The sequence below is a fragment of the Scyliorhinus torazame genome, chromosome 3 (assembly GCF_047496885.1).
Source record: "Scyliorhinus torazame isolate Kashiwa2021f chromosome 3, sScyTor2.1, whole genome shotgun sequence".
Classification (NCBI taxonomy): domain Eukaryota; kingdom Metazoa; phylum Chordata; class Chondrichthyes; order Carcharhiniformes; family Scyliorhinidae; genus Scyliorhinus; species Scyliorhinus torazame.
The window spans coordinates 19,996,267-20,021,664 of NC_092709.1; the positions used below are offsets into that span (position 1 = coordinate 19,996,267).

The 25,398-nt window shown below is 45.1% G+C and overlaps 1 protein-coding gene across 2 annotated transcripts in view; it reads right to left on the bottom strand.

Annotated features, from left to right (window-relative positions):
- The window catches only part of tbck (TBC1 domain containing kinase), a 277,268-nt gene that overhangs the window by 220,735 nt on the left and 31,135 nt on the right, over positions 1 to 25,398 (bottom strand). For both annotated transcript variants that reach the window (XM_072495371.1, XM_072495370.1), the window contains 9 exons: positions 20,192 to 20,306; positions 18,841 to 18,914; positions 15,271 to 15,412; positions 8,209 to 8,269; positions 8,070 to 8,131; positions 6,795 to 6,856; positions 5,373 to 5,521; positions 2,676 to 2,808; positions 1,116 to 1,215 (listed from right to left, as the gene is read on the bottom strand). In XM_072495371.1, coding sequence (XP_072351472.1) covers positions 1,116 to 1,215; positions 2,676 to 2,808; positions 5,373 to 5,521; positions 6,795 to 6,856; positions 8,070 to 8,131; positions 8,209 to 8,269; positions 15,271 to 15,412; positions 18,841 to 18,914; positions 20,192 to 20,306 — 898 coding nt within the window. The remainder of the gene's footprint in view (positions 1 to 1,115; positions 1,216 to 2,675; positions 2,809 to 5,372; positions 5,522 to 6,794; positions 6,857 to 8,069; positions 8,132 to 8,208; positions 8,270 to 15,270; positions 15,413 to 18,840; positions 18,915 to 20,191; positions 20,307 to 25,398) is intronic.

Here is a 25,398-nt window from a genome sequence, read left to right on the forward strand (position 1 = left end):
GGGAGAAACCGGAGCACCCGGAGGAAACCCATGCAGACGCGGGGAGAACGTGAAGGCTGCGCACAGACAGTGACCCAGCCGGGAATCGAACCTGGGACCCTGGAGCTGTGAAGCAACTGTGCTAACCACTGTGCTGCCGTTCTATATACAGCTCCATTGGCAACAGCTGGGACCAATTACCTGGCCACTTTCAGACATAAAAGGCACGAGATAAAGTGGCCTGTGAGACAAAGTGATTTGCATTAAATGTCTGGATGACGCGGGAAAATACCCAACGTTTCCTGCGTCTGTTTGTCTTTCTTGAAATGCCAGAAACAGCAGGTAGGGGATTTTAATTTCAGGCTACAATGAATTTTCAAAAAAAGTGTAAATGTCGCCACAGTCCCAGAGAACCATAGGCTGCTCTCCCCTTTGAGAGAGAGCTGACCGATGGTGATTTAACCCGAGGGTCACCTCTGGCGACGGGCAGGGTTGAGAAGGTGGAGCCCTCATGAATAACCACAGTCAGCACGTGAATTGAACTGACGCTGTTGGCGTTGCTCCGCCTCACGGACCTTCCGTCCAGCCAAATGAGCAAACCAACCCTATAAAGCAATAATACACTCCAATCACCATCTGACACTCGGGTGCAACAACACCACACACAGATTGTTCCCCAGCAATATTTGCTTTCATGAGAGTCACCCAAAATATTTCAAGAATGGCTTACAATAGCAAAATCATATTAATACCATCAGAAACAAGAGAACATTCCTGCTCCCAGCTATTATCATCTGAAAAATCAATAGAGCAGAGCAGACTCTATAACATTGAATAAGAGAATAAACTGATCGCAGCCTGACACCAGCTATACGAAAGCTACTGGCAAAGGAAAGGTAACAGGCAACTTGCTCATAAGCAGAATTCATCGTTAAAGTCTCATCTATGCAGTGACATAAGCACACCCTGAACATCTATATAACACTTAGGAAACTAGCACTAAGGAAGATCTTTACTTGATGCAATAGTTACCTTTCAAATTTTAGCCACTAAGGTATTAATGAGGACATTTTAGCACGATTCCATTTTTTAAGATCTACTTACAAACACATGTAAAGAACCATTTTAACACTTACATTTTTGAGTTGGCATAATGACAGAGTCAGGGTGGTATCATCCAGGAGGAAACTTCGATCCCTTACTTGCCCAAAACTTTCGCCATCTTCTAATATAAAGCTTAAAATATGAGAGGATTCATAGTTACAACGTGTTATTTCATAATCAGGAATAAAAACAGAAACTGATAGAAAAACTCAGCATCTGTGGAGACAGTAAGAGGTTCAGGTTCTGATGAAAGGTCATCGAACTGAAATGTTCATTCTATCTATCTCTCTCTCGCCACAGATCTGGTTCACCAACAGGTTATTGAGTTGAAATGTTAACCTAGAGGTGGGTGGGGAAATACAGCCCGGGGGGGGGGAAGAGGAGGGTGGTCAGACTGCAAATCCGGCCCACACAGTGATCATCAGCTTGGAGCTTACAGACTCAGGCCCACCCAGGAGGTTTGTGGAAAAGTCTTGAGGAACGAGGCAAGAACCAGAGAGTTGGAGAGGGGAAGGAACTCTGGTGACCTGTCTTTGTCTGTACAGAGTGACCAACCACAGGAAGTGGCCTGAGGTCAGCCAATGAGCAGAATTGAAATTTGATCATCCACCGTGGTGGGACTCGAACCTGGAACCCCAATGCATCGCCCTAGGTTTGTGTTTTACTAGTTCAGTGACCTTTGCCACTGGGCCACAGAGGGAATCCAAACAGATTTAACGTGTAAATAACCTTCTTGGTATTCTCCTGATTTCTGCTAACTTTGCACTGAGTGCTGGAATAGATTAAAACTGGAGTGGTTGAAAGCACCTGCAAGCATAGAATCAGAATGTTGTTAAATTTACCACTTGATGTTGATCAAATATTTTCATTGATCGGACAGACATTTGCGCTGTACTCACTTCAATGATTTATTGATCAACAATTATTTGATCCCAATCCATATCATAAAAACAATGTTAGGGGGAAATCTTGACATCTGAGGGTAAATACCAATTTTCCTCAAAATATTAGTGTGTTCTTCAAGTTTGAATGCAGCACTTCCATATTGTGAGCAATGTACGGTATTATGATTCAGATGGCGGCCTGTGATTACTCATCTAATTTAACAAATCAAAGGAGGATTCTTAATGCAATAAATGTTGCAACAAATTTTAATGGTAGCTGTTGTTGCCACGATTCCTTTCACGTGTGCGGCCCTCAACAGCTTAAAACAACTTGTTAAGTGGTCCTGCAGCCCAAAGGATTGTTCACCCCTGTGCTAGTCCTGCAGCCCAAAGGATTGTTCACTCCTGTGCTAGTCCGGTTTATCGCTCCATAAATGCTGACCGTCTTGCTGAGGGTTTCCTTCATTCTCTATTATTCTAAAGTGACTGAAAAAGACTTTCGACCAGAAAGGGGCAAAATACTCAACTTCGATTACAACTGGGGAAAGGGGCAAGATAAAAGGGAATCTTCTCCACACAATCGCACTGACCAAATGGTGTACCACACAGCAATTGTCAGATAAATTTCTACCACAGTATAAAGAGCGCTTAGTTGTCAAACATGAAGGAGGTGGGACATTATGCTTTTGAAGCAATCTTTTGACTTACTTTGACAATGTACAAATTGGTGGTTTGGAGCGAATGATTCCTTTGATGGTAAGTTCCTTCTCCAAGTCCCCTCCAGCCAAACACCACAGGTAATAGACTTCATCGATAGACCTTTCCGAAAGATAGTCTTCGTCTTCATTCAAAAAAATTAAAAGGTGTAAACAACGCTGTATGTTGGGGAATTCCGTGGGACAGAAACTACTTCAAGAAACAGTTCCACATTCTAGAGTGATGGCGGTAAAGATTTCTACAACATTTATAATAATAATAATCGTTATTGTCACAAGTAGGCTTACATTAACACTGCAATGAAGTTACTGTGAAAATCCCCTAGTTGCCACACTCTGACGCCTGATCAGGTACACGGAGGGAGAATTCAGAATGTCCAATTCACCTAACAAGAACGTCTTTCAGAAGGGAGGAAACTGGAGCACCCGGAGGAAACCCACGCAGACACGGGGAGAACGTGCAGATCCCACACAGACAGTGACGCAAGCCGGGAATCGAACCTGGGACCCTGGAGCTGTGAAACAACTGTGCTAACCACTGTGCTGCCCTTTGACCACAGAGCTGAGATTTAGGAGGGAACTTTGTGATGTTTCTGTTCTTGGGTGTTGCTCTTCCTGGGTTAAAAAAGGTGAATTTACATGGACAAGGTGGATTAATTAGGTCTGCATTCTCTTCTCACAATAAGTTTTTATGATCTGGGACGCACTGCCTGAATGGGCAGTGGACGCAAATTCAATAGTAACTTTTAAATGAGAATTGGATAAATACTCAAAAAGGAAAAATCTGAAAGGCTATGAGGAAAAGAGAGGGGGTGTGAGACTAGAGAGACACAGTGGGCTGAATTGACCGGTGCTGCAAGATTATTCATCATTGTTTTCTATTGCATGGCCTAATCTGTCTGGCGCACCTAGTTTATCCTTTCACTAACCTACAATTTAAAATGGGGCTCAAGATGAACCTTTTCTACTCCATTTTGTACGAAATGTCTCCTTTTCCCACAGAACTGGTGACGAAGGGACACGCCCTAAAACGTTAACCCTACGTCCCTCGCTTCACAGCCTGGCATGCAAAACATGTCCAGCTTTTTCTGTTTTTCAAATATCTGTCCACAACAATAAAATTGGCATTTGCAAGAAGGCATCAAAGAAGTTTAGGAAGATGTGCGAAATTAAAAAGTCCACCCTCGATTTCCTCCCTCACTGAACTCCACTTTAAGCATTCACTGTCCTTGTAAGAGGAGGCCAAGTCCTTGTCCGTGGGCAGCACGGTAGCATAGTGATTAGCACAATTGCTTCACAGCTCCAGGGTCCCAGGTTCAATTCCCGGCTTGGGTCACTGCCTGTGCGGAGTCTGTACATTTTCCCAGTGTGTGTGCGGGTTTCCTCCGGGTGCTCCGGTTTCCTCCCACAGTCCAAAGATGTGCAGGTTAGGTGGATTGGCCATGCTAAATTGCCCTTAGTGTCCAAAATTGACCTTGGTGTTGGGTGAGGTTGCTGGGTTGTGGGGATGGGGTGGAGGTGCGCGGTTGCGTAGGGTGCTCTTTCCAAGAGCTGGTGCAGACTCGATGGGCCGAATGGCCTCCTTCTGCACTGTGAATTCTATGATCCATGATCTAAGTTGTTTTGATGAAAAAACGTGGAGTATAAACGGGGCAGCACGGTAGCATTGTGGATAGCACAATTGCTTCACAGCTCCAGGGTCCCAGGTTCGATTCCGGCTTGGGTCACTGTCTGTGCGGAGTCTGCACATCCTCCCAGTGTCTGCGTGGGTTTCCTCCGGGTACTCCGGTTTCCTCCCACAGTCCAAAGACGTGCAGGTTAGGTGGATTGGCCATGTTAAATTGCCCTTAGTGTCCAAAATTGCCCTTGGTGTTGGGTGAGGTTGCTGGGTTGTGGGGATGGGGTGGAGGTGTGGACCTTGGGTAGGGTGCTCTTTCCAAGAGCCGATGCAGAATCGATGGGCCGAATGGTCTCCTTCTGCCCTGTAAATTCTATGATAATCTATGATAATGGCTGCAGTCACTCCCCAGTCACAAAATGCTCAGAAGCTTGACTTGAGAATCACATTCCAACTACCTTGGCCACAGAAGTGGTAAGTATGACCAGAAAGATTGGGACAAGTGTAGACGTGCTCAGGAAGCACCAGCCCTGTTATTGTTACCAATTTGTGTGACAGAATACTGCTCAGCAACCGTAATCTCTTGCCCTGCATTCAGCTGAGTGGATTGGTGTGCAGACCAGCGCGTTTGTGAAGGGTGACCTCCTCAGTGCTCCAGCCTAGTTTCCACAATAGTAGGTTGATGTGGCCAGACTGTCAGTACTCCACAAGGATAATAACCAGACCAGCACAAGAGTCACTGGGACTTAACCCAGGGTGCTATGTTTATGTCAGGAAATTAAGACCTACAAAACATGCGCCTCAAAATGTGGAGCTCTCACTCAGAATCACTGCCTCAAAGTTTCCTTTAGCAGCGAGCATCACTTAATTAATCAGAGTTACTGAAGTATGCATTGACGTTATAGCTAGTGTTTTGCTCCCCTGTACTACATCTCAAGGTTGTTCTTACATACCTACAGTAAGCAGTGGAGTCCTGAAATGCAGTTGACACAGGGTTGTACACAACGCTCAATATATGGCCAACACAGAAATTTGGGATATTAAAATTTTTTTTTTCAAAAGTATCATTACCTTTGCAGAATGTCCTCAGGTCCTCAGGGATGATTAGATCAGCGCAGCGCAGAGAGGATGAAAAGAGACCGTCAGGTTTGCGGAATGGTTTGTACAAAGCAGACACCTCACTGAATAAATTGTCTTGCAGCAGTCCAGCTGGAGTAGGCCTACAAAGCAAACATTCCAAAACACATCTATGTAACTCACAGGAAAACCTTTTAGCCAATTGTGACACTGGAAAAGAGCACTCTCCTCACCCGATTATTTCATTGTACGAATACAAGCAAAATCTTGCGGAATATTCCAGTGTAGGTGGACAAAAGGCGCTGCGATAACTTACACAGCAGACAAACCCTCAAAAGAACTATGATTGTTCCTACTTCAGAGCAATATGAGACTTCAATGACTGGAAGTTCTCCTCCACAGTTTACTATACAGGGAATCAGTAATCTCAGGAGAAATGCCAATCGAAGAGAAGGACCCTTTGGGGAAAAAAAAATCAGATTTTGAAGGCAGCGTTATTCCACGCTCCACTTGTGACTGATCAGAGGTGTTAGAGAAAGCTGGGAAGGGGCGATGTGCAATGTAGCCGAGACCCTTGGATGTTTTTTTTTTTTTTCACAGCTTCGTAAACATTGTCAGAGGCCATTTCTACAAGACACAAGTCGGGTACTTTCAGGCTCGCTTTGAACAGGAACGGCCCAGAGTAAAACGATACCTAATTGCCTGTCTCACAAGAGAGGGGTCACTCTACGAAAATGTCCAGCAAGGAATGGAAAATGCCCAGCAAGGAATGGAAAATGCCCAGCAAGGAATGGAAAATGCCCAGCAAGGAATGGAAAATGCCCAGCAAGGAATGGAAAATGCCCAGCAAGGAATGGAAAATGCCCAGCTAGGAATGGAAAATGCCCAGCACGGAGATGATGCTCTTTCAAGATTGCAGGCAAAGGCGGCACGTGGCACAGCGGTTGCACTGCAGCCTACGGCGCTGAGGACCCGGGTTCAAATCCCGGCCCTGGGTCACTGTCCGAGTGGAGTTTGCACATTCTCCCCGTGTCTGCCTGGGTTTTACCCCCACAACTCAAAGGTGTAGGTTAGATGGATTGGCCACGCTAAATTGCCTCTCAATTAAAAAAAAAAATAATTGGGTACTCTAAATTTAAAAACAAGATTGCAGGCAAGGCACATCATGAAGGAGGTTTGGGGGCATTTTGATCTCCAATTAACTGTCTGACCTGGGGTGATGGCTGTCCAATCAAAATAAGTGCCCTCTTTCCCAGCCATAAAGTTGCCCTCCCTGTAGAAAACATTCACACAAGGGTAAAGGCACCCAGAAAATTAGAATAACAGTACAAATGTCAGTTTTGTTTTCTTTTGTTTTTGAGAGAATCCATCTCGATTTGACATTGAAATTTGCTTTGAAGCGACAAAAGCACTTACCTTGTGGATGGGTGAAAGGTCAGGCATTTTCTCAAAAGTGTTTGAACATCTTTGGGTAAATCCTTTAATAAGATGAAACAGCATTTATGTTTACCAACAAGTACACAAGAGGGCAAATCAACTCTATATTTTGAAATAAATTCGCCAGTATCTTTATTTTATGGAATGAGAGAAATTTACTATCTCTACATTTAACATTGTTGCAAATCTCAGGTCCACCTTAAATGTTTCTCAGGATCTATAACTGGTCAATCCTGTGAGTCGGGGTATCTTAATATTTAGACATATACCGCAAATGTTCAATTTCCTAGACAATGGTTTAACTGGGTTACAATAATGGGTCTAGTGACCTAAACTGGGCATTGTGCGTAACCTCGTATCCTATTTCTCCAATCTTTATCCTAGTTCTCCAACCTTTGATTGCTATCACTCACTAAATTTCCACACACTACCAAAAAATCACTCCACGACTCCAGAACTTGGACTTTGAATAACTTTCATGAGATTGTTTCTGAAAAGATCCTCAAGAAAGTTAAAATGCACCGAAGCAGGATGGCCGTGTCGAAAGAAGGAAAGGGTTACGGTGCTGCTAGTCAGCAGGCAGCACAATATGCTCGAATAGGTCTTTTGGACCATGCCAAAAGAGCCATGCAAACAGCTATAAGCTTATGCAAGAGGTATTCACACCTAGCACAGTGGTAGGAAAGTAGAAAGGCAAAGGACTGGTGAATAGTTGGGATATGGACAGGGACCGGAAAAATGCTTCAAACAAGTAATCAAAAGTGGCATGGCAATGTGGTAAGAAGGGGAGAAGAACTCAAGAGAGGGAATAATAAAAAAAGGAATGTTGTGCTGATGTCCAGACTCTCCTTCATTTTATCACATTGTCATTGTGACATTGTACAATCAACTAAAACACAGCTGGGGCCTGGGTTCAATTCCGACCTTGGGCGACTGTGTGTGTGGAGGCTGCACGTTCTTCGTGCCTGCCTGGGTTACCTCCAGGTGCTCTGGTTTCATCCCACAGTCCAAAGATATGTAGGTTTGGTGGATTGGCTTGCTTAAGTTCCCCTCAGTGTCCAAAGATGTGCAGGTTAGGTTAAGGGGTTATTGCGATAAGGTGGGGGAGTGGGCAGGGGTGGAGTGCTCTTTCAGTGGGTCGGTACAGACTCGATGGGCTGAATGGCATCCTTCTGTACTGTAGGGATTTTACGATTCTATGACATCAGTATTTGCCTTGCCATCATTACAAAAAGTAAATTCAATATAGCAAACCATAGTAATCTCCAAGCAGCCATGCTCTTCTGATATCACTGTCAAGATATCATCCACACAATCTGCAAAACAAACCTGGAATAAATACAGGATGGAGAAACAAAATCACCATCAACAAAAAGGATCAGAAAAAGCTTACCAAGGTTTAGGATAAACTTTAGTCTTTCAGAAATGTCCACATTCTGCAGCAGTTTGCGACCCTGAACGAAACAAATGCACAAATCAGAACTTCCCCATGGTCATTCGCAATCCATGTCCGTCAGGTACCTGGGGGCATTCATGACCATCTCCAGTGGATCGGTGGGTGAATATGCTTGGTCAAATGCTGCAGTGATTTGCCATTGCCTTCTGCAGTCTGGCTGACCAGAAAACACTCCCATTCTTACCCACTGCTCTCCGGCATATTTGATTCACAGGGTGATGGTGAACTTATTTGGCCGTGTTACTCACGCATGTTCGGTGACCATCAAGTACTTGAGTCGTTAACCCAGAGCTTCTGACCCAGAGGTAGGGACGCTACCACACAAGACCTCAAATTTACAATAAATCTATTAAAGGCAAGACATATGGAAATTATAACAACAACGGAATTCCGCTAAGAGCATTTTCTTGTCTAACCTAAACTCCTGGTTGACTTGTTTCAATTTATTATGCAATATAGTGGGGGGTGGATAGCCCTCCATCCAATTGGTCAATGTTCCCTGCTTTAATCTTTCAGGTGACAGCCTTTGCATTAGTATGAGGTTAGACTTCTGTCCACCTCCATTCAGAGGCCTGTAGCTCGGTGTCACAAAAGGATTCGTAGTTACTGCCGATATTGCAGAAGGGCAGGGATGAAGAGGAGCCATGATGACCCAGGGGTCTCACCAGAGGCAGTGTGGCAAGCCCTGTGGGGAAAGGTCGGAAAGAGTGGGGTGGGGTGGAGAGCAAAGAACGTGGACACGGGGATACAAAACTGCGTGGGGAGGATTCATTTCACGGACCAGCAGCCTGCAGTGTTAAACCTGCCGGGCAATGTATTGAGCACAGGCCTCTCCCACTGCCTGTTAAATCAGAGCCCACTTAAGGGTCACAGGCAGGCAACTCCATGAGACATAGGAGCAGAATTAGGCCACTCGGCACATCGAGTTTGCTCCGCCATTCAATCATGACTGACATTTTTCTCATCCCCATTCTCCTGCCTTCTCCCCATAAGCCCTGGTCCCGTTATTAATCAAGAAGCAATCTGTCTCTGTATCTCTGTCTTAAAGACACTCAGTGATTTGGCCTCCACAACCTTCTGCGGCAAAGAATTCCACAGATTCACTACCCTCTGGCTGAAGAAATTCCTCCTCATCTCTGTTTTAAAGGATCGTCCCTTTAGTCCGAGATTGTGTCCTCTGGTTCTAGTTTTTCCTACAAGTGGAAACATCCTCTCTGCATCCACTATATCCAGGCCTCCCCTGCCATCCGTAATATTGTTTGGGGGGGGGGGGGGCAAGGGCTGGCACAATGCCCTACATTTACAGGACCAGTCACCTGTTTTCCCAAACACAGGTGACCCTCAAAATTCACCTCATGGTTTGAGTTCAATGCTGATAAGAAGACAGCAAACTGTTCGGTAAGAATGCGGCGGACTTTGATAGAAACTAACCTGTTATTTGCTTGGACTTCTAAATGGCAGATGCATTTTGATGCAAAGAAATTTATTCTACATTATGAAAGCTTATGCCCGTCAACACCTGCAGTTAATTTTTTTTCAATGATTGAAAAAGCAGTTATGGGTTTAAACTGTAACTGCGCCATGCTACAAGTGGTGATACTGCAGTTTCTCCACAGGAAAGTTTGTAATTTCAGCGTGACATGCTTACACAGGAAATTTTCGGAATAAAGGGGTTTGGTAATCTATGATAAAAATTAATACAGGATGGATGACAGAATAATTTTTTTTTTTTTTTAATTCCAATTAAGGGACAATTTCGCATGGCCAATCCACCTACCCTGCATATCTTTTTGGGTTGTGGGGGTGAGACCCACACAGACACAGGGAGAATGTGCAAACTCCACACGGACAGCGACCCGCTGCCCCCGGATGATAGAATAAATGGAGATAGAATTCATATGCACTCTGAGGCTGAACTATTATCTGCTGACGAAGAACCAATGTTCACTTAAAAGAGAGAAAATATTTTAAGATTGGAGGCAGGGAGGAAATCCCAGGCAATTGTTTGAGGAGATGGCAAGACAAGCAGAAAGGGCCTTGACAAAGACAAATGGAATTCTGCATTTTACAAGCAGGGAAAACAAAATCATACCGAACACAAAATCAAGGAAGTGATGTTGAATTTATGCAAGTGATAATCATTCCATTATAGGACGGAGAGTGGGGCCTTGGAAATGTTACAGAATAGGTCGAATAGAACAAGACTAGGATTTAGGTTATAGTTATGAAGAATGACTCAAAAGAGCTTATGTTTTCTTTGGAACAGATAATTCAAGTTGAAATCCAAGGTTTTCAAGATTATCAAAGGTGTTGACTGGATAAACAATACCAACTCTAATTCACATAACATCTTCAGCAGAGAGGAAGCATCCCATGATCACACGGGGACAATTGTGCATTTCCCCATGGCAATGCCTTGACCAGAGTCGACTTGCTTGGTTGGAATTTAAACAAAAGCTGGGGGTTTGGGTTCCCTGTGAAATCTTCATGGCAACACCCCTACCAGAGACGACTTGCCAAACCAATCAGCACCCTTTTCTCATGCAGTATTGACTGCTGCTCCCTTTGAAATTTGGCATCTGTTCTGATGAGTGCAAGATGAAAAGCTTCAACAGCATGTCTCTTTTTTTCCAGCAAAACGCAGGTTCTGTACTATCGAGCAGTTACTAAAATTAATAAATGCTAATCAAAGGAGGAGATATTTGGAGTAGCTACCAAAAGGGAGGGTCATAAGGAGGAGAGGGAGCTGGAGGGGTTTGTGGAGGGAGTTAAGAGAGTAAGGTGGGTAGGCAGCTAAAAGCATGATGCCAATGGTGTGTCGAAGGGATTCAAGGATACAGAGAAGGCCAGAGTAGGAGGCACGGAGAGATTAGAGGGAATGTTGGGGAGGAGGCGGGTGAGAGAGTCCAGAAAGGTTTGGTGGGGTTGGAGGAAGTTATAGAGGCAGGGTGGGGAGAGGCCATGAAGTCAATTAAATACAAGGATAACAATTTTAAATTTGGACATTGTGGGGTCAGGGAACAAGGTAGATCAGCAAGGTCAGGAGTGATGGGTGAGTGGGACTAGCTGCAGGATAGGATTAGGGAAGCAGAGATTTGGATTGGCTAATATTGATGGAGGGCGGAGGATAGGAGACCAGCCAGAGGAGGATCAAACTAGAGTGCGAATGGACAAAGGGACGGACTTAAGATTTCAGGAACAAATGGGCTGAGGCAGGATCAGAGATAGGTGATGTTGCTGAAGTGGAAGTAGGTGGCCTTTCTGAAGATATAGAATCATAAGCTCACAACGGGGTTAAATATAAAGTTGAGAGGGCGGCATGTGGTGCTGTGGATAACACTGGCGCTGAGGACCCAGGTTCAAATCTCGCCCCGGGTCACTGTCCGTGTGGAGTTTGCATATTCTCCCCATGCCTGCGTATGTTTCACCCCCGCAACCCAAAGATGTGCAGATTAGGTGGACTGGCCACGCTAAATTGCCTCTTAATTGGTCAAACAAAAAATAATTGGGTACTCTAATTTAAAAAAATATATATAAAGTTGAGGCTGCCAATCATCTGGAGAAAGTAGCTACAGAGAGGGGCGAAGTAAGTGGATAGAGTATGAAGACAGTGTCTCAGACTTTAGCATGTTGAACTGAAAAAAATTGCAGATCATCCAAGACTTGATGCCAGGCAAGTTGACACCACAGAGGGCATGGATGCTTAGAGGTCGAGCAAGGATAAACAGTGACAGGAATTGGTAAAACAGGGGTAAGGAGTCAGAATTATTAGTGGAGGTACAAAGGGCTGGTTAGAATAAAAACTTTCACTGAACTGGCTGTTTGGTTATGATAATAGGCTGACTTTTCCTGGCCCTACGGAGGCGGGTGTGGGGCTCAGGAAAATGGGAATGAGGCTATCACGTCAGGATGGCTCCCGAAGCATTCCCGCCTCCCAGGCTGGGTAGGGAAGAAAGTTGGCAGTCCAATCCAATGAGACAGGCAGCCAATTAGGGACCATTTTCCAATGGAGACAGGATCTCACATCTGCACAGCCAGCCTATTGTCCCCAATCGGACAGGGTTCCAAGGGCTGACCTGCTAATTGGCTACCTCCGGGAAGATCGGGCAGATGGGTGGGATACAAATCCCATTGGGGTGGGAACTTGCACATGGCCCCCAATGCCCACTGGAAAATTCAGTCCAATCCACGCAGTGGAGAATTGAATACACAAGTACATTGGGAAAGAGTGGGAGTCGAGCAGGTTGCCGCTCCAGATGAAGTGGTTATTGGAACAATAAGATGAACAGCCAGCTCCTAATTTAATCAAAAAGTCCGATGCTTTTTGTTTTTAGTGAGTGTACCGCTTAAAAGAATATAGTAGCAATTATCAAAAAAAGTGCAGAAAAACAAAAGCGAAAGCGATTACTGCATTGACAAACCTCAGACACAACTGTCTTGGGCTGGTACACCACATGTGGTTAGAATATATCCACATGTCACGACTGCTTCCATCACTAATTGTCTCTAATCTTTACCACATGCTCAGTTGCCTCAGTCTCTTTTTTTCTTGAGCGAGTAAATGTCTCTGTTTCATATCATTATTGTATCTGACTGCAATTTGGCATCGATTCAGTATCTTTTTCTATAACCTATAGCCAACTCCCCAATTCTGTCGCCGTCGATGCATGCGAGTCAATTAAGTGAAACTAATGAGGAAAGGAAGATGATTAGAAGAACTCCAAATGTTTTGTGAGCTAAACGTGCAGTTTTGTTTCCCTGTTGGATCGCCTGACACAGGAGACGGATCCTTTACCTCGAGTTGAGAGATTAAATTTTGGTAAAAAATGTTGTTTCCAAAAATTGCCCCACCAAAAATGTACTCTTTTTGATCCCTTGACAAAACAAGTTGATTGCAAATTGTACTGTCCAAGTACAATGCCCGTTATATTGTTCCTATGTTGAACCAGAATCAGAGTTCACTCCATGCCACGAATAAAGGACAAATTTGTTTTTGTATAGCATCTATCACACCCTCAGGGTGGCCTAAAGCCACGGAGTTATTTTGAGAGTTCAGTCACCGTAATTATGTGGCCGCTAACTGGCGCATTACAAAGACCCATAAAGAGCATTTGAGCCAAACCACCAGTCGCTTTAGTGGCGTTACAAAGGTTTACGTGCAAATTCATCCGCGGAAATGCCTTTTCGGCGGCCCAAAGGCTGATGGTGTTTTCCTGGTTTTGCAGTTAAACCACGTTTGAGTGAAAGAGGAAATGCTAGCGATGCAGAGGGGACGAGCCTGCTCCAAAAAGAAGAAACAGCTCAACAAGGGAGGCTGCTGACCCACTGCCCCACACACCGGCAATTCATAGAATCAACCGTGCAGAAGGAGGCCATTCGGCCCATCGAGTCTGCACCGGCTCTTGGAAAGAGCACCCTGCCCAAGGTCCACACCTCCACCCTATCCCCATAACCCAGTAACCCCACCCAACACTAAGGGCAATTTTGGACACTATGGGCAATTTATCAATGGACTGTGGGAGGAAACCGGAGCACCCGGAGGAAACCCACGCACACACGGGGAGGATGTGCAGACTCCGCACAGACAGTGACCCAAGCCGGAATCGAACCTGGGACCCTGGAGCTGTGACGCATTTGTGCTATCCACAATGCTACTGTGCTGCCCTAATTGTTCTGATGGACGGTCTCTTCCCCGCCCCCCCCCCCCCCGCCAATCCAAAATCCCAGTTGCCCACCCTGCTCCCACCTCCTCTTTTGGTTGTGTTTTGTGAGCTGGGAGCAACATCCAGAACTCCAGAAGACGGCATTCGCGCTCAGCTGAAGAGCAGTTGGCTGGCTGCACACAGCCCAGTTAGATAGGTCATTGGGAGAGCGGGGGGACTAAACCTAGTCTGGGTGATTGTTTTGCACAATCCCTCCGATCAATCTGCAAACAAAACCCTGTCGCTTGCCATTTCACTTCTCCTTCTGGTTCCCAATCTGACCTCTCTGCACTTGATCTGCTACAGCGTTCCAACGAAGAGCAATGCAAGAGTGAGGAACAGTACCTCATCGTTTGACTCGGTACCCTGGATTCAACATGGAGTTCAATCATTTTAGGTCATAACCTGTACTTCCATTACGGTCTCCTTTTGTTCTTAATTCATTCACTTTGTATCCAGGCGCCTGCTAGCCAGCCATCTCGGTCACATCTTTTACTACCTCCCTTCATCCATTACCACAAAACCGTCTGTCATTTCATCTCTCCTGTCCGCCACCCCATCAGAGACCTTTCTTTTTGTTCTTCCCACTTTCACTTGTTCAAAACATTTCTATCTTCCCTCAGCCCAGAGGAAGGAAAGGGTGGCACAGTGGATAGCACAGTTGCTTCACAGCTCCAGGGTTTAATTCCCTGCTTGGTTCACTGTCTGTGCGGAGTCTGCACGTTCTCCCCGTGGGTTTCCTTCGGGTGCTCCGGTTTTCTCCCACAGTCCAAAGATGTGGTTAGGTGGATTGGCCATGCTAAATTGCCCTTACGTTAGGTGGGGTTACGGGGATAGGGTGGAGGTGTGGGATTGGGTCGGGTGCTGTTTCCAAAAGCCGGTGCAGACTCGATGGGCCGAAAGGCCTTCTGCACTGTAGATTCCATGATTCTATGATCATCGACCCAAAACATTAACTTATGTTTGCACTTTTTGTTTTTCAGATAATTTATTCAAACGATCCCTTTCGACCAATGCATGCAGTAATGGGCCTACTCAGGGCTGGGAGCTAACAGGCTAAAGGATAGCTTCCAAGTCTTTTCTTTTCGATGGCAATTTGATATTTTGGATATAACATTCTGCCCCTTCACAAGACGTAACTTCAAAAAATTGCCAGGAAATCCCTTCCAGAATTGGCACCAGGATAGTGTATATAACTTTATGCCTGTTTAAGGAAATATCTGTACCGTTAAAACTCCTTCCATCACACAATGCCATTAGTTTATGCACAGATAGAAGAGACGGTTCTGCAACATACCACACAAAGTTCAAAGAGCATCACACCAAGAGACCACACATCGACTTTAGGACCCGAGGGTGAGGACCTGTCGCTCTGAGTGTGATCAGCGGACTTCACCATTCCCTGGGCAATGACCTCAGGTGCCAAGTATGAAGGATACCTAAACACAACCCATAAATACACATTAACCAACAGCAACTCACCAGCCCAAAGGCATTGAAGTATCTTCTTTTTTTAAAGCAGGGTGAAAATGTACATAACTTGTCACGTTTATTTCCAATTGGCCACACACAGCCCAAATTCTGAGCACTTTATTACATATACCTGGGTAGAACATCGACGAGGACGTTTCATTTTTAAATGAATCAGAGGTTCTCTCACTCCAGATTGTGTTTTGTTTAGTCCATCCTGACCAGTTGTTCAGTGACAGCCCTCGATCAGATATTCATTAATGATAGGAACACAGATAGTGAGGTGGTGCTCGCAGGTTCCGTCACTCATTTCACCCCAGTGTGATCTGCAGGCTCCATTGCCAAGTGCAAAATGTTTTTTTTTTTTTTAAAACAACAATCTGGCTCTGAATCTTTCAGCCACCTCAACCCACCTGCATCTCAAATCCTCTTCTATGCTTTTCCCATTTCATTTTTAAAAAAAGAGTTGCAATTATACAGCGCATTTCACAACTTCAAGATATAGCAAAGCACTTCACAGTCAATCTAGATCCTTTTGAAGAGTATTCACTGGCGTTATGTAGGCAGCCAATTTGCACGCAGAAAACTGCCTAAAACACCAATTAAAGGTCAGGAAATGGCAAAGATCTTTTGGTTAGTGGCGATGCCATGGTGGTTACTTCTGACCACAATTAGAAGTAAGAAGTTTTACAACACCAAGTTAAAGTCCAACAGATTTGTTTGGAATCACTGGCATTTCCAGAGCGCAGCTCCTTCATCAGGTGAGTCTCTTGATGAAGGAGCTGTGCTCCGAAAGCTAGTGATTCCAAAGAAACCTGTTGGACTTTAACCTAGTATTGGAGATGGTCGATAGCTTTAAGTTCCTGGGGGTCACCATCACCAACAGTCTGTCCTGGTCCACTCACGTTGATGCAACAGTCCAGAAAGCCCAACAACGTCTCTACTTCCTGCGGAAGCTAAAGAAATTTGGCATGTCTGCATCGACTCTCACAAACGTCTACAGATGTGCGATAGAGAGCATCCTATCCGGCTGCATCACAGCTTGGATATGACAACTGCTCGGTCCAAGATTGCAAGAAACTGCAGACTGTGGTGAACTTAGCCCAACACATCACACAAACTTGCCACCCTCACATTGATTCTGTATACTGCCTCAGGAAGGAAGACAGCATTATCAGAGACCCCTCCCACCCAGGCATTGCCCTCTTCCAGACCCTTCCAATCAGGCAGAAGGTACAGAAGTCTGAAGACTCGCACATCCAGACATAGAAACAGCTTCTTCCCCACAGCTACAAGACTCCTCAACGACTCCCTCTCGGACTGATCTGTTCCCTGTAAGAACACTATTCACGACGCCCTCTGCTCCTCTTGCTCATGTATTTGCTTTGTTTGGCCCCTTGTTCCACACTGTAACCAATCACTGTTTTGGCAATGTACCATTTGTCAATGTTCCCTGTTGATTATTCTTGTGTCTGCTATGTACGTACTGTGTACGTTCCTCGGCCGCAGAAAAATACTTTTCACTGTACTTTGGTACATCTGACAATAAATCAAATCAAAGTGTTGTAAAACTTCTTATTGTGCCCACCCCAGTCCAACACCAGCATCTCCACATCACAATTAGAAGTGCCTGCTTACCTTTTATGCCCTGGCGGCTGTGACTTCCTATCCAGGGGTGAGGTGCGAGGAGTGAGGTGCGAGGCATCGCCGTAGGGACCCAGGTGCAGGTCTGGCAGGAAGGAGTGGTGAGGCCACCAGCTCAAATAACTTCCCTGAAGGTCAGCATGCTTCCAGTGTTACAAGAGCAAGGAACAGGAGTAGGCAATTCAGCCCCTCGAGCCCGCACCGCCATTCAATACGATCATGGCTGATCTCTCGTCCTCAAATCCACTCTCCTGCCCATTCTCCATAACCCTTCAACCCATCACTAATTAAAAATCTGTCCATCTCCTCCTTAAGTTTACTCAATGTCCCAGCATCCACCGCACTCTGGGCTGATGAATTCCCCAGTAATTTCTCCTCATCTCGGTTGCGATGAGTTTTTATTTAAAAGAACATCAGGATTGTATTTTTAACTATCTCTCATGTTTCAAAGACTTGTAATTACTGTTCGGAGTTTGCGGTGGGATGGTGGTTGGGGAGGGGTGAGCATTCACTGGAGGTGGGTGAGCATTGTTGGGAGTTGAGCAGTGTCGGGGGGGGGGGGGGGGGGGGGGGAGCGGGGGAGGTGCTGTCAGGAGAGGGGAGTGAGCAGTATTTTTTTTTTTAACATTTAGAGTACCCAATTATTTTTTTTCCCAATTAAGGGACAATTTAGCGTGGCCAATCCACCCGAACTGCACATCTTTGGGTTGTGGGGGTGAAACCCACGCAGACACGGGGAGAATGTGCAAACTCCACACGGACAGTGACCCAGGGCCGGGATTCGAACCCGGGTCCTCAGCGCCGTAGGCAGCAATGCTAACCACTGCGCCACGTGCCGCTCCTCCCCCCCCGCCCCCGGGAGTGAGCAGTATTGGGGTTGAGGACAGTGTGGGGGGTGTAGTGGGGATTAATTGCTCAGGTTTAAACTTTTCAAATATTTTTAGGCCTTCCCAATACAGCTCCCGCTGTCAATCACTGTCAACCCAGGTTCTCGCTCTGTGTTTAACAGCAGGAGAACCTTCGGGGAAATAATGTTCCAGGAATCAAGCCCAAGTTTTCACCGCTAAGTTCAGTGTCAGGAATGCTTGGAAGGGTGTATGATTTTTCCCATTGAATGTTTCCTTGGGTAAGTACCAATGTGCCTCAACATTTACCGTTGTTGCCATTTGAAGATTTGAGCCAAACTACTTTAGAGGGACAACTATTAAGAATTCAGAATGTCCAAATTACCTAATAGCACGTCTTTCGGGACTCGTGGGAGGAAACCGGAGCACCCGGTGGAAACCCACGCAGACACTGGGAGAACTTGCAGACTCCGCACAGACAGTGATCCAAGCCGGGAATCGAACCTGGGACCCTGGAGCTGTGAAGTCATAGTGTTAACCACTGTGCTACGGTGCCGCCTGTATTGGCCAGGATACAGGGGAGAATGCCCCAGCTCTTCTTTGAAGTGGTGTCATGGGATCTTTTACTTCCACCGGAGGGGGCAGATGGAGCCCTGTTTACTGTCTCGTCCAAAACTACATTGGACATTGCAGCATTCCCTCAGCACTGCACTGGAGTGTCTGTACAGATTACTGGCTCAATTCCCTGGACTGGGTCTTGATCTCTTTCCAATTCAGAATCAGAGTTCCTTCATTATTTTCACTCTCAACGGACAAAGAAAAGATGTTGGTCAAATCTACTCCAATTGCAGCCACACTTATGACAATAATCGCATTAAAACGCATCCAAATTCTAGTTGAATTCTTACCCAATAGGAAAGTCAACATCAGCATTGTAACCGGTCATATGATACAGACCAAACTTAGCCAACTTAACGTGACCCTGAAATCATAAAAAATATAAACACATTAAAACCAGGTGCCTCTACCTGGAATATAAATCAGACCAGCTGTGCAAACCAAGAGAGAAAGCCAACACTCCCGCCATCTCATTTGAACCACCTGTCTTACAAGTTGCCGACTGTTGTTCCCGATACGGAATCAATCAGATCATCCCCTTCAGCTGATAACTTTACTCCTAGTTAGCTCAGTCGGTACAGCATCAGACTCTTAATCTGAGGGTCCTGGTTTCAAGTCCCTGTTCGGGCGATGATTTTAAATCTCAATGATTGATCCTGATGTGAGCTCATCGCGTTAATCAACATGGAAAGAAGCCTAGCACTGTGTTACTGTTATAAGAGATTCCTTGAATTACATTTAATATTCACTGGACATTGATCTGGAACCTGCTGGGAATAAGGAGAACAATTGATACATTAAAACCAATGGAACCTATCCAACTGTCAGTCAATACAATACTGAAGTGGCATTTTCTGCAATTAGTTGAAGGACATGATCATCTTTAAGGGTGGAACTTAGTAGTCATTTATTTATACCATGGCCTGCTGCCTTCGGCTGCTTCAGATCTCGCGCTCTGGATTTGGGTCATTCCAGGCTCTGGTCTGTAGTGCCCTCGCAGTCGGGAACCTGCTCCCAAGCTTCAGGATGCTCCAGACTCTGGTGTCCAGCCTTGCACAGTTCCAGAAACTGCTCCCTTGCCTCAGGATAGTCACGAACCCGCTGTCAATTCGTGGACAGTCATAGGACCTTGATGTTGAGCCTCGGGTAATGAGAGCGTTGGGCAGTTCTGCAACCTGGTCCCGAGTCGAGAAACCTCAGGAAACCCAACAGGCCAGCCTTGCATAGCTCCAGAAACGGCTCCCTAGGCTCAGGGTACTTCCGGAACTGCTGTCCAGCCGTGGATGGTCACAGGACCTTGCCGTCCAGACTGGGATAGTGACAGAGCCACGGGCAGCTCTAGAACCTGGTACCAAGTCTAGAATCCCCGGCAACCAGCAGTCCACGATTTGCTCACTGGCTTTAAGGTAGCCAGAACCTGTGGTCCAGCCTATCCCAAAGAGGCAATATAATAATTGAATTTTCATTACATTAACGAACATTAAAACATCAGCCATTCTCCAGCCACAAGTCATTATTAGCTCCCAATTAATCAAGCATATAAAAGTCCTTTTTTAAATTAATTAATAACTAATGCTGGATGTACAAGCGGTTCATGCATCAGTATATTCTATCGAAAGAGGCAAAAGTAGAATGCCTTACCTCACAATCCAGAAGAATATTGTGCGGTGCAAGTGCTCGGTGAACCAGTCTGTGTTTGTTCATATATTCCAGTCCTTCCAACACCTCAAAGGCTATTTGGAGCACCCTTCCAGGACTGAAAGGTATTGGGGGAGGAGGAAAATCAAAATTAGTTTCCAAAAGAATCTTTTATTCTCCAATTTTTAGTTGGATCGAAAAATGTACAACTGGGTAAAATAAATTGAAGACCTGCACATATCTCTGCCATTTGCCTCTAGATGGTATTTATACCCAGTGTCCCTTCGCTCGAGGGGGGGGGGTGGGGGAGAAGTGAGGTGAGAGGGAGGGGTGAGGAACAACACTTTTCATGTTCGAGGGCAGCACGGTGGCACAGTGGTTAGCACGGCTGCCTCACGCCGAGGTCCCATGTTCAATCCCGGCTCTGGGTCACTGTCCGTGTGGAGTTTGCACATTCTCCTCGTGTCTGCGTGGGTTCCGCCCCCACAACCCAAGGGTGTGCAGGCTGGGTGAATTGGCCACGCTAAATTGCCCCTTAGTTGGTAAAAATGAACCGGGTACTCTAAATGTATACAAAATAAAAGATTCTTCATGTTCGAGAACGCAAAATATTTTGAGTGCTCTTGCATTTGACACGAAACTCATCATTGATCAAGATACTCAAACTGGACTTTCCATCACTTCCCAATGTGTCTCATCACGTTACATAAGAAAATACATTCACTATCCTGTTACAAGCTTCTTGAACTGAACTGGGACATAGCTAAAGTTGTATTAACGTAGACATTATTGCGCATAGCAAACCATCAATGTTGATGGGGTGTACTTGACAAAACGACTATCACTTGCGGACAAGGGGACACAACTGTAATGCAGTCACCACCAGATCAACAGAATCAGGAAGAATGTCTTTACACAGTGAGTTGAGAAAACCTGGAACTCAGTCCCACAAAGCAGTTGACGCAAAGATGGCAATAAAGTGAATGGAAGGCACATTGGGTCAGGGTGGGAAGAGGCAATTCCATTGGATGGAGGCTTGAGTGGGGAGAAACGCTGGCATTGAGCTTTTGGTCCTAATGGCTTGTCTCTCTACAGTGGATTCTACGTAGTTTGTCAAACCTAGCCAAAACATTGTGAAAGCTCTTCATACCGGTGCTCAGTTAATGATACTAGCCTGTTGGGTATTGCTCAAAATAATACGTACTGTCCATGGTCAGAGACAGTGCAGGGATCATATACCGTCAGTACTATCATGGTGGTGTTATGGGGATAGGCAATGCTAAATACAGGCCTTTCCTTTCACCTCTGGTTTGAATCCAGTGAAGCTCCGTGTTCTCTCTTGTTCCACTTGACCTATCAGGGGTTTAGGCTAATCCTAGCCCGGTTTCTATTATGAGGAAGAGCACAAAACTACCCAAACTTGGAGCGAGATTTGGTGCTCAAAGTGGACACAAACGTGGGTGATGCACAAAATGCCAATGTTGCACTGACACGAATACACTTTTTGAGATTTGGAAATCCATGATCTCTTTCTCTTCAGGTACCAAGCCCCAAGAGGGTGTTGGCAACCATGGACCTCCATGTTAATCTTGCTCTGGAGACACTGGTGGTAGATCCATCCAGTTTGCAAGGGACTTTAAAAAGACTGTCCTTTGACTACCTCAATCTCAGCATCAGACCTTCTACATCATCATTTCTTGTTATGTACCCGAGAAATTCCAACAGTCTCTTCCTGATCCTGGTCAGCAGGGCTCTTTTGGTCTCGGATTTTATTAGCACCTCTTCACTGGTAGTGTGGCTTGTCCACAAAATCTTCATTATTCATCTCAAAAGCTGCAGCTCTGGGCATCTCTATTTTTTTTAACCACATTTCTGTTAAGATCCCAGCTGATGTTAATGCTGGACAAGTCAGATCTCAGAGTGAAACATGGCTCAATAGACCCTAACTTGTTTTTTTGAAACTGTGGAGGAAAGTTGCTGAACAAATTCACAGGAGTACAAAATGTAATTACAAAGACAAATGGAATGTTAGTGTTTATTACAGAAGGACTGGAGTGTAAAAGTGGAGAAGTGTTGTTGCAATTGTGTAGGGTGTTGTTGAGGCCACATCTGGAATATTGTGTCCAGTTTTGGACTCCTGATTTGAGGAAGGATGTGGTGACATTGGAAGCATTTCAGAGGAGGTTCACCAGATTGATTCCGGGGATGAAGGGGTTGACATACGAGGAGAGAGTAAACAGTTTGAGCTTACACTCGCTGGAGTTTAGAAGGATGAGAAAGGATCTGATGGAGGTATATAAAATACTAAAAGGGATTGATAAAGTAAACGTAGACCAAATGTTCCCCCTTGTGGGGAACTCTAGAACAAGCGGTCACAGATATAGATTGAGAGGCGGTAGATTTAAAACTGAGATGAGGAGGAACTACTTCTCGCAGAGGGTGGTGAATTTGTGGAACTCGCTGCCCCATAGTGCGGTGGAGTCCGAATCATTAAATGGGTTCAAGAGGGAGATAGATATATCTTGGATCAAAAACCAGGTTAAAGGGATATGGGGAACAGGTAGGGAGGCGGCTTTGAGGCCAGGAAGCGATCTGATTGAATGGCGGAGCAGGTTCGAAGGGCTGACTTGCCTATTTCTGCTCCTAATTCCTATGTTCCTATGTTGAGTCTGCTGATGAACTTGTAATTCAAAGATTAAAAACATTTAGTAAACAAGAAAAATTAAATATATTACATAAAATACAAATACATTACATCAAACACAAATAGTAGAAAAGGTCTTAATACAAACTTAAGAAAATGTTTCAATATTACACTATTCCTCTCGCCCCAGATACATCTTTACAGACATGTATGTATTCAGAAAGATAAAACAATTTGCAATACTTATCTTATACTTTAACATTCAAGCTAACTATGAGATACACATGAATTAACAGACGAACTGTGCTCAGACATACAGTACAAAGTAAATGACAGATGCGACCAAAGTAGATTCCGTGGATTTCTCACCAACCACCCAGATGTTTGTTGTGAGACAAATGGTCTCATTGATGCTTTTAAATATATTACCCAAGTATATTAAGGGGAAGAGGATAACCAGGGAAATAGTGAGGCTGTGAGCGACCATGGGGGTAATCTGTGCATTGCGCTGGAGGACATTGGTCGGGTGTTAAACAAGTTCTTTGCATCGGTCTTCACTCAGGAGAAGGAGCATGTAGGTATAGAATTCAGTGAAGGGGACTGTGAGGTTCTTAAAACAGTTTGACACAGGGAGTGAGGAAGTCTTGGAGGTTTTGGGGGGCTTAAGAATGGAAAAATCTTTAGGTCTGGATGAATTGTATCCCAGGCTGCTGTGGGAAGCCAGGAAGGAAATTACAGGGGCTCCCATTCAAATTTTTTATTCCTCTCTAGCCACAGGGAAGGTGCCAAAGGATTGGAGGACAGGGAATGTGGTTCCTCTTTTCAAAAGGGGTGGTAGAGTTAAATCAGGGAATTACAGCGAAGTGAATCACACAATAATTGTAGGGAAACTAGTGGACAAAATTCTGAAGGAGAGAATGAGGCAAGGTTTGATCAGGGACAGTCAGAATGGCTTCTGTCAGCGGGAGGTCACGCTCAACAAATTTGATTGAATTTTCTAAGGTGGCGATCAGGTGTGCAGATGAGAGTCGTGCAGTTGATGAGGTTTATATGGACTTCAGTAAAGCCTTTGGCAAGATCCCACATGGGAAACTGATAAAGAAGGAACATGGGATCCAGGCTAACATTGCAGTTGGATCCAAAACTGGTTTAGTGGTAGGAGACAGAGGGTGGTGGTGGAAGGCTGTTTGTGTGACTGTAGGCTGGTGTCCAGTTGAACGCCACTGGACACGTCTTTTTTTCATCTCGGTGGCTCTTTCTGATAGCATGCGCAACGCAATAGTGTTTTTCGTTTCTCGATCTTCTACGATACTGCACTGAAGAATTGAAGTTTCTGACTTCATCTTGCCCCTTGCCCCACTCATCAGTACTTGAAGAAGGATAATCTGACCCATTAGACTGACAGCGTGAGCGAGTTCTGTTTCAATCCCTCAGGGCTTTTTAGTGAGTGCAATAAATATTGATATCCTTAAATCTTCTGGGATTCCTCCAACATCCCCAACTTCATTGAAGGCGAGAGTCAGTTTGTTTATTCCAAAGTTTCTGAGCTTATAATTAGTTCCGAGGCTTTTCATCTATTTATTGCTGTCCTTACTTCATCGTTCATGATCTTGAAACCATCCATGCTTTTCTGATTGGTTGTTTTTCTCCCTGTCTGTTTTTCTTCAAATAAGTCTTCCAAGTATTTAGTCCATCTCGCAAGCACTTGGTTTCTTTCCATGGCAACTTCCCTATGTTTCCCCTTCATGCATCCCCCAGATGTAACTCAACTTTTCCTGTCATTTCCCTTATGTCTTGTTCTGCAAGTCTGTATTTTTACATTTCTCTATTCATAGAATCCCTACAGTGCAGAAGGAGGCCATGAGGCCCATCAGGTCTGCACCAACCTTTTGAAAGAGCACCCAACCTAGGCCTAAGCTCCTGCCCTGTCCCTGTAACCCCATCCAACCTTTGGACACTTGGGGGCAATTTAGCATGGCCAAACCACCTAACCTGCACATGTTTGGACTGTGGGAGGAAAGCGGAGCGTCCAGAGGAAACCCACGCAAAACACGGAGAGAAAGTACAAACTCCCCACAGACAGTGACCCAAGCCGGGAATTGAACCTGGGACCCTGGCGCTATGAGGCAGCAGTGCAAACCACCCTGCCACCCTTTACATTTTTTCTTCAACCGTTCAAACAACCACTTTAGCTCCTCTTCAACAAATCTGTTTGGTCCTGTTATCCAGTCTCTGATGGTATCTCCATCAAGCCTCTGTACCTGGTGCTACAACATGATCAGTCTAGGGGGCCCAATTCTACGCTGGAATAGGAAGCAGGAAACCTTTACCATTTCCCCAGCTGGGGCCTTCTTCACATTTGTTGGATTTGTTTATTGTCACGTGTACAGAGGTACATTGAAAGGTATTTTTCTGCGAGCAGTTCAAACAGGGATCATTTGTACTTGAAAAGTAAATACGTAATAGGGCAACACAAGGTACACAATGTAAATACACAACACCAGCACGGGTGAAGCATACAGGAGTGTGGTATTAATCAGGTCAGTCCATAAGAGGGTCGTTTAGG